Source organism: Misgurnus anguillicaudatus, chromosome 8, assembly GCF_027580225.2.
Source record: "Misgurnus anguillicaudatus chromosome 8, ASM2758022v2, whole genome shotgun sequence".
Classification (NCBI taxonomy): Eukaryota; Metazoa; Chordata; class Actinopteri; order Cypriniformes; family Cobitidae; genus Misgurnus; species Misgurnus anguillicaudatus.
Genome location: NC_073344.2, coordinates 29,885,910 through 29,895,268, shown reverse-complemented (window position 1 = coordinate 29,895,268; position 9,359 = coordinate 29,885,910). Strand labels below are relative to the sequence as shown.

The window sequence follows — 9,359 nt, the reverse complement described above, 5'->3', positions numbered from 1 at the left end:
CTATGAGCTACCAGGGGCCTCATTTATAAAGCGTGCGTAGGCACAGATTTGATCGTAAAGTGTGCAAACGCAAAAATCCATGGCAAAGTCCATATTTATAAAAACTGTCTTTGACGTGGAAATGTGCTAAGCGCCACGTCAGGGTCTGAGCAGACGTACGCACTTTTGCTTGTCCGATTGCTGCAGGTTTATGGAAAATAAGCCATTCTTGCTGTTTGAAATTGGGTTTAAACATTGATGAGCTCTTTTATATGTCTGACATTAATTACGCATTGTTTAAAGGCGGAGATCCGAAACTGCTCGAGTGCGCGCACAAGATCAAGTTCATTTGTGATTTATAGATTTGAAAGGGGTACGCGCGTTTTCTGCGCTTACGTTCGGTTTATGAATCACACGTACGCATTTTTGTTAAATGATCGTAAGATCAAATGTAGGATCTTTTTTACGCAGCATTTTATAAATGAGGCCTCCGATCCGTGTACTATAGTGGAGTGGATAGAAGACGTTAGCAGATGGCCAAATATAAAGTGGCCAGATTCATACGTATATTTTATATTTGTACAACCAGACATTTGGATGCTGGGAAACGCATTTTAATAAACTTTCTGAGTTGCTAACACGTTAGAACCACTGGGGAACAACCACTTCCGTTGCCAAAATGCGCGCGCAGGCTATTTGATCACGTGGTCATTAAGACCCTATTAATGTCAACGTCACGATTACGTCACAATGCTAGCTGGTCAACATACAGCTACAAGGAATGCAAATATCATCATCTTGTTAGTGGTCATACAGGCTCCAATTTGTAATTTTATCATATACCTGCTGCTAGTGCAGGCAAAAAAACAAGCAGCCTACTGTAAGCTGGGGTTAACTGGAGGTCCTGTCATATCGTCCATCCATTAAGCGAGTGTGTCAGAAAGTCTGCTTCCGTCCATTAAAGTTAACTTTTTCAAATAGCATTCACGCTGGACAGTGTGTGACATGACATTACATAGATAACAAAATACTGAGGTATTTGTTAACATTAGTTAATGCATTAGCTAACATGACCAACAATGAACGGTTGTGGCTAGAAGGGATACAGCTACGGCGGAAATCTCGTCGGATGAGCGCTGTTTTCACTTAATCCTAAACCAACATCTCGCGAGATTTTGCCGTAGCTGCATCCCCGCTAGCCAGAACCACAATGAACAATACAGCATTTATTAAAGAGTAACTAAATCCTAAACCAACTTTTTTAGTTAATGGTCTGTAAGTCACATTGAAATGAAAAACTGTAATTTGTTTTGGAATATTGTGGTATTTTTTTTTTACAAATGACTTATCTGTGAGCTTCATCATTTAAAAAAAAAATCCATGTGCCCATATAATCTTAAATCAAAAATGCAAATCTCCTCCCCTCCTAAAAACTATCATATGGTGTAGAAGGTGGGCGAGGTGTGGGAAAAGATTGCAGCGATTATCAAATAGTAATATGACCAAACTTCGATCCAATCAGTTCTCGGTGGACTAATTCAAGTCCAGCCCTACTTTCACTTAGATATACGTCAGAAAATAAAACAATCGCTATTTCTGTTTCAGGTGTCTTTAAAGGTGGGGTGCATGACCTCTAAAAACCAATGTTGACATTTGAAAACACCTAAACAAACACGCCCCAAACCCCAATAGAATATGGACCTTCTTGTGATAGACCCGTCCCACACATACGCAACCCAAGCAATGATGTTGGTTAGTAGCGCGCCCCTTAATGCTGATTGGCTAAAAGTGTTTTGGTACTCGGCCCAACTCCCTTTTCCAAAGTGTTTTTCAAAAATCATGCACCACTCAAACCACAGGAAGAAAAACTATGTAAAAATATATATTTTATAAAAATAAAATACCCATGTCCGTGTGGACTAGGCCTTAGTGAAGCAGTCAGTGGTCTCCCTGCCTCCACTTAAATTCCGCCCACAATAAAAGTCACAATGTTTACTAATTTAAAAAGGTTCCTGGAAATCCAAAATTTTACACTACTCTATTTTTCTTTGCTCTGGTTGGAGTGCGGTTCATGAATTTGCATTAAGTGCATACAAGTAGTCAATGTGACTTATTGTCCAATATTTGAGCAATTTTTTAATAATTTCTGTGGATAACTGCTCCTATTAACGAACAACAGAGTTAAATTGCATTTAAAAGCCAGACGGTTAAATTCAATAAAACTCCGATTTCATTAAAGGTGCAGTGTGTAAATATTAGCAGCATCTAGTGGTGAAGTTGCGAATTGCAACCAACGGCTCAGTCCACTGCTCACCCCTTGCTTTTGAAACGCTACCAATGTAGCTGCCACCAGGAAAAACATGTTATCGTCTGTGACAACTTAGTAAAAAAGTTAGTCCATTAAGGGCTTCTGTAGAAACATGGCGTCACAAAATGGCGACTTCCACGTAAGGGGACCCTCTGTGTATGTAGATAAAAACGTCTCATTCTAAGGTAATAAAAACATAACGGTTCATTAAAAAGGTCTTTATACACCACTGATAATATAGTTTTGTAAATTATTTTGCATTTCTGTCCAGAGATCCTTCTAACAATTACACACTGCACCTTTAAGTTGTATTTAAGTATTTGCCTTCCATGACCCTGCTATGTCAGTCATTGAAAACCAACATAAGTCGACCGTCACCGTCTACATCAACATAGTAACCATCTTAACTCAAGTGACTCAAAGAACCAAACATAGTGTAAAACTTGGTAGTTTATTGCCTGTGTGTTTTCGAATAAGATTCCTTCACAATCTCCAAACTGCACAAGCACATTTAGCCCTGCAGCTCATTTATGTGTTTCCATCCATCTATACAGTGGATCTATTTTACTAAGTGTGTGAGCGAAACAGAGGCCCGGTCCGAGAGCGCCATGAAAAAGAGCGATTGAAATAAATGTGCAAAGAAAGAAGTCATGACATAGTAAAATCACATAGCAATTGGTAATTACAAGGAATGCTATACTAACATCTGAAAGTTGATTACAGGATATACAGAAAGAAAAAGCATAAGAAAGCACAGCGTCTGAGGAGAGACCACACTGGACATGCATGCGCTCCGTTTCCTACAGTCACACCTGCTCACATCGTATTATTTACGGTTTAATAAACGTCTGTCCATCGCTTCATACCCTCTGGTGTCTCTCACCAGAACTGTGTTTGCACACTGGAATCTTTTGTACTGAATAAATACATTAGAGATACCCCGGCACGATTGTTACGAGGACTGTAGCGCAGCATGTGCAACCGTTGTTTCCTGTGGGAAGGTCTCCTTGGCGACAGGCATCGCTGTGGGCGTGTCTTTGACTGCAGGGGTGGGCGTGGCATCCAGTGTCAGTGCTTGAGTCTGCTCGGTCGATAAGGCGGTGCGAGGTACGAAGTCAGAGGGGGCGAGGGTGGATGGCAGCGCGACCCCTGGCATGCTGGGCAACGTGGAGGGGAGAACGGTGGGCATGGGCAAAGGGGAGATGCCAGGCAGGTTCAGAGGAGGGAGAGGTGGTAAACCTACAAAGAGAGAATTTTTAAAAATATTTGCAGCATTTTTTTGCCGTTTTTGTAACTGCGTCTGTGTGTCTGTGTACCTGCTGTAGGAGGAGGTAACCCACTGATTCCAGCTAACGCTACTGTGCTAAGGTCAGGTAATGGTAGATTGAAGTTCGGGAGGTTGGCGAGGTTTGGGAAGGGAGGAAGGCCGGACGGTAAGGGCATCAAACCTGAAAACACAAATATTGTTTATCAACACCATCTTGAGGCAGCACTGGTAGCCTTATACTTTTGTAACATGACATCTTTGCAGATATAACTGTATGGGGGACATCAACAAGAACAGATGGGGAAAGTTTATGCTCCGCACCTGGTAGGGTGGTGGAGGGGTTAACAGAAGGAAGGGAACCCAACCCTGGGCTCATCTGAGTAGGCAGTAGGGGGACTGTGGGAACACCTGAACCAAAAACATCACTTTTAATTTGTCATACTTTACATTTAAAAATAAAAGCCAATGAAGAAAAAGCACAGAATGGTACCAAACAAGGTCACACCTGTGTGTAGTTCACTTGGCATTTGAGGCGGGGCAGAGCTGAGTGACAGGCCAGATAAACTATCCTCAAGCCCTGTGGGGTTGGGGTGTGCCACAGGGGGCGGAGTTACCGCAGACAGCTGAACCTAACAGAGAAGATCATTAAATGTCAATTCTCAAAACTTAAAGATCATTTAAACACACGCACAAACTTACTGACCTCTGTAAAACCGTCCTTCAATGGGCTGGCAGGCTCACTGTGGGTGTGTCCAGGAAAGCTTATTTTCTTTCCCTCTTCAAAGGGCCGAGTCGGGATTCTGTGCAGGTAACCGTAGCCAATACCGCAGCCGAGACTGAACAGACAGAGATTACAAAAAAACTGAGATTTGTGCGAAGGCAGGAACCAAGAACAAAGAGTTTGACAAACACACACCTGCCCTCTCCACCCCAGGCACTATTGGGAGTGATGACCACTTCCCTGCAGTTATCTGTGTCTGTGTTATAGACGTAGAGCTTCAGTCCTTTGCCCTCGTGAGTTTCTATCAATGAGAATAAATCTTCTGACTGCAGAAAGAATGCAAAATACACAAATATAATCAAACAGTTCATAAAGCAAAGACACATACATTCAATCGTCAGATCTGAAGTTAAATGAATCGTTCACCCAAAAATGACATTTTCACCTCAAGGGATGCATAACGATTAATCGTGATTAATCTATAGCAGAATAAAAGTTTTTGTTTACATCACATATGTGTAAACTGTGTGTGTATAATAATGATGTATATATATATATATATACATGCATATTCAATTTTAAGGAATAATATATATAAGTATTTATATTAAGTATTTATATATAATATAAATTATACATAAATATACAAATGTATATACACATGTAAACGTTTCTTAAATATATACCTGTATGTGTGTGCATTTGTCTATACAAAGTTGTTATATACAGTTCACACACATATATGATGTAAACAAAAACTTTTATTCTGCTAGATTAATCGTGATTAATCGTTATGCATCCCAAAACATCTTGTGTAAAGAAATAAAATCATGCAAGTAGGGAGGGATGCACCGATACCACTTTTTTGAATACGAGTACGAGTACTTGCATTTCTATACTTGCCAATACCGAGTACTTAATAAAAAAAACATGATTTAAATTTACAGATAACAGCTTTAGTCATATAATTTAACAAAAAAAAAAAAAAACAAGAGACTAGTTTTCCAGTTTGTTGTAAACTCTGCCTCTTTGGACAACACAAGAGGCATTAAGCCCTTACACGCCGCTCAAACATAGACATTTCTCAGACCGTGGTATCGATCCCTGGTATCGGGGGACTTTTAACGAGTACTTTAGAAAATGTGGTATCGAGGCCGATACCCGATACCAGTATCGGTATCAGTGCATCCCTACATACAAGTTTGGGGAAGTAAGTTTTATTTTATTGAACAAACCACTGTTTTTACAAAACTGTTATTGCAAAAAATGCATTCATTTTAAGAAATGTTAAGGATGTGCAACGTTTAAGTAATACCTCATTCATAACAGTGTCTGCTCCAATGATATAGTCGGTGTGAGGTCTTAAACCCGCCAATGCTGCCGGAGAATTTGGCTCCACTTCCTGTAAAACAGACCAATCAAGGGGCAAGAAATTACAGCATGTTTTCACTGACATAACCCCATTCCGCCTTTAACAGCTCAACCAACCGGTCCGTTTAGCAAGAACACGCCCTTTAAAACCACCATACTCAGTGTCTAGCATCCAAGTCTGGATGTGGATTGTTTACAGCTAATTTAGGATTCCCACTCTTAGTCAAATTCCCTGGCTTTTACGGACTAAAAAGCAGAATTTCCATAACCTATGTCCGGGATGCCATGAGCATGGATAATGTAGTGTACACCCCGAGTTAATAAAAATGTATCTTAAATGCGTGAAATGACTAAAAATGACTAAACAGTGCCAATAAACAGCTGTTTAAATTGTAGTCAGTAGAGATTTGGACCCATAAATGGTATTTCTTACATTACAAGTTAAAAAGTGGAAAAACAACAAACAAAAGTCAAAATAATATAAAATTTCCTGACTTTCAATGTCTGGAAAGACCTTTTAAAATTTCATGACATTCCATGACCCGTGGGAACCCTGTAATCCAAAGACACTTGGTGGTAACCTTATTAAGTTTAACCTGCACATAGTATGTTATAGTGAGACTTTTTTGGAAAATATGCTCATTTTTCAGCTCCCCTGGATTTAAACATTTGATTTTAACCGTTTTGGAAACCATTTAGCCGATATCCGCGTCCTGCGGCACCACTTCTAGCATAGCCCAGCACAATCCATTGAATCCGATCAGACCATTAGCATCGCGCTCAATCTTCTGTAGTTACATCGTGTACTAAGACCGACGTAAAAATTAAAAGTTAGGCCGATGTGCCTAGGAACTACACTCTTATTCTGGTTTAATAATCAAGGATTTTGCTGCTGTAACATGGCTGCAGGAGGTGCAATGATATTATGCAGTGGCTGAAAGTAGTCCCTTTGGTAACTTTCAATAGCTGGGGACTATTTTCAGGGACTGTGTAATCATATATAATGATATATTATGGTCTAATCAGATTCAATGGATTGTGCTAAGCTATGCTAAAAGTGGTACCGCCAGACCTGGAGATCAGCTAAATGGATTCCAAAACGGTACAAATCAGATTTTGAACTCAAATTTTTAGGGGAGCTGGAAAATCAACAAAAAAAGTGGAGTGTCCCTTTAAAGCTCCAGGCTGTAAATGCCCAAACTTTTTCATTGGCATCAATTACTCACCAAAACATGCCAGACGTTTTCATTGGCTCCCTCGAAGCTGCAAAAGCGGATGCTGACCCCAAGAAGTCCTTGCCCACCCCACATGTTGCTAGGGGTAACAGTGGCTTCCCGTAGCTCAAGCGTCTTGCTGCTGTACACCAGCATCTTCACCGGCTTCTCGACACTTGCCTTCAGTACGTCTTTTAACGTGTCATTATCCTTGTTCTTAATAAGGAAAGAGATACAAAAGCAAAACATTGTGAGAATGAGAGTACACAAAGTACGATGCGAAGGTATAAACAGAGAGACGTTTGTATGCATCAAAGCAGATAACATTATGTTGTTATTAAACGTGTGATGGCAACAAAGAAACAGGAATGTGAAATTATACAAAGCTGAACAACTCCCAGACAAGTCAAGACGAGGAAGATGAGGTTACATAAATAGAAAATGCAATTTGTCTGCAATTGTTTTATCAGGCTATCCACAAATACTATCAGCATGGCTTATTTTAATTTAAGCTGCAAAAGTAAAAACTATAACACAAAAAGTACTCATACAGTGACACCTGGTTTTGACACTTGATTTAAATAATGCTTTGTTATTGATAAGATGAGGATCGATCATAGACCACATTCACAACAAACATACCAGTCTGGTGTTGTTGATTGACACGATGAAGTCAAAGAAAGGCTCAAGACCTGCTCTGTGTCCAGGTGAATTCTCCTGCACCTGCATAAGAGAGATGACACCACAGTTAAATCATTATATTCAAATACAACAAACACTTACGCCCCCTAGAAAACATCAGACTTGGCTCACATCGTATTAAACTGTACACTTCACACTTTTAACTGATGCAAAAGTAAATAGCCTTTTAAAACAAGCTGTCATGCATTTAGGATCTTCCAACCCAATGTAAAAATTACACGACATGGCATTCATTCTCATAATCAGACAATAAAATGTGTTTAAAAAGCATGATGTCGACCTGCAGTTCAGGTTAATCTGAGTTATTGTGATGACTAAAACGGAACATTCAATCAGTAAAGCTCTTTGAGGTGTGAATGTTTAGCCCAGCAGTCCATCAAATTATAAAAAACAGCGTACAATAAGACAAAAATTAAATAAGGCAACAGTCTTTGCACGCTACATTTTAATTAACGTCCATAAACTAAACTGCGATAGTACTTAACTGCAGAGCTTTAAATGTAGCAGCACTAGCATTTAGCCACTCTTAGCAGGCCGCGCTAACACCCCCGGCCTCGATTTGAACTCTCCGCCTCCGGGGACTCGCGAGACGGACTAACGTTACACTCACTCTGAGAACATGATAGCCCTCCGAGCCGCCTCCGGGAATTTCCACGCTTTGCGATCCCCCCATGTTCCCCGCTCCGTGTCACCGGTGAGAATTCTGTCCGTTTTATTATTTCGCCGGTTTTGTTGGACAGTGAGCGCGAGCAAGTATCACTGGGATGTTCGCCACGACTGTGTGTGTAAGTGACGTGGCAGTGCAGGAAGCGGGCTCGTGCTTATGTGGCGTGCAGGTGAGAACCACCGCAGCTCTCTAAACTGCGCTCGGTTCAACACGGAGATGTTATCATTTCATGAATTAGTTGAGACAGAAGTTAATTATTAAGTCATTTGTTTGTGTAATACATTCGATGCTTGCAGACCGATTAGACTGAATGGTGAAAACTGACAGGATGATGATACTCGTGGGCGTGGTTTAATGTCCCGGTAGTTATTAGGTACAATGGGACTAAATAATATTTGTCGTATTTAAATAATTTTATTTTACATTTATTTTATTTAAATTATAAATCGGAAATTAATACTATCTAGAATATACTACTATTAATGAAGCACGTTAACATATTATACTGTAACTTTCCCAACGCTGAGCTGGATGACCCAATCATAGTCGAATGTGATTTTGTAATTCGAATATTGTAAAACAAAAACTTGTAGTTTTTGTTTTACAGTAGCTAGGGTGAATTTGCATTTTATTTTGAAGAAATAGTACGCGATACTTGTAATGCATTAACGATTCTACTTTTAGTATACAACAAAGTAACGTCAAACAATCTAAATCGGTTCGCCACGACTGTGCATCAATATGCAACGTGGAACATGATTTTATTGTCAATAAGTTCGTTCGATTTCATGCGGATGACGTCAAAGTTTCGCGAGAGCGATTTGAAAGCAGACCCCTCCATGTGATTTCTGAATCGCTCTCGCGGTACTTTGACGTCATCCTGCTGTCAGTTCTTGAGGCGCTGCATGAAGTCGAACAAATCTAGCATTAAACTGTGAAGGTGCTGCCTCCCCGTGGCAGGCAAATTATTGGACAGAGAATAGAAAAGACTAAAGGAAAAAATGAACGTTATAACAAATAATTTTTTTTTTTACGAAGAAACTGTATATGCAATGCACCTGTCTTGTGATATCATATATATTTCAATAGGCTTTTCAGTTGTATCTAAGCCAGAATTATTTTTATTTATG

At 39.9% G+C, this 9,359-nt stretch overlaps 1 protein-coding gene across 1 annotated transcript; it reads right to left on the bottom strand.

Moving 5' to 3' along the window:
• Positions 1 to 2,724: 2,724 nt before the first annotated feature.
• Positions 2,725 to 8,528, bottom strand: gorasp2 (golgi reassembly stacking protein 2). The gene is made up of 10 exons (XM_055213981.2): positions 8,173 to 8,528; positions 7,503 to 7,583; positions 6,873 to 7,076; positions 5,591 to 5,677; positions 4,471 to 4,601; positions 4,258 to 4,390; positions 4,060 to 4,183; positions 3,876 to 3,962; positions 3,604 to 3,735; positions 2,725 to 3,526 (listed from the first exon to the last, which is right to left on the bottom strand). Exons 1-10 carry the CDS (start codon positions 8,233 to 8,235, stop codon positions 3,240 to 3,242), a joined length of 1,329 nt encoding a protein of 442 aa, XP_055069956.2. The 5' UTR covers positions 8,236 to 8,528; the 3' UTR covers positions 2,725 to 3,239.
• Positions 8,529 to 9,359: the final 831 nt, after the last annotated feature.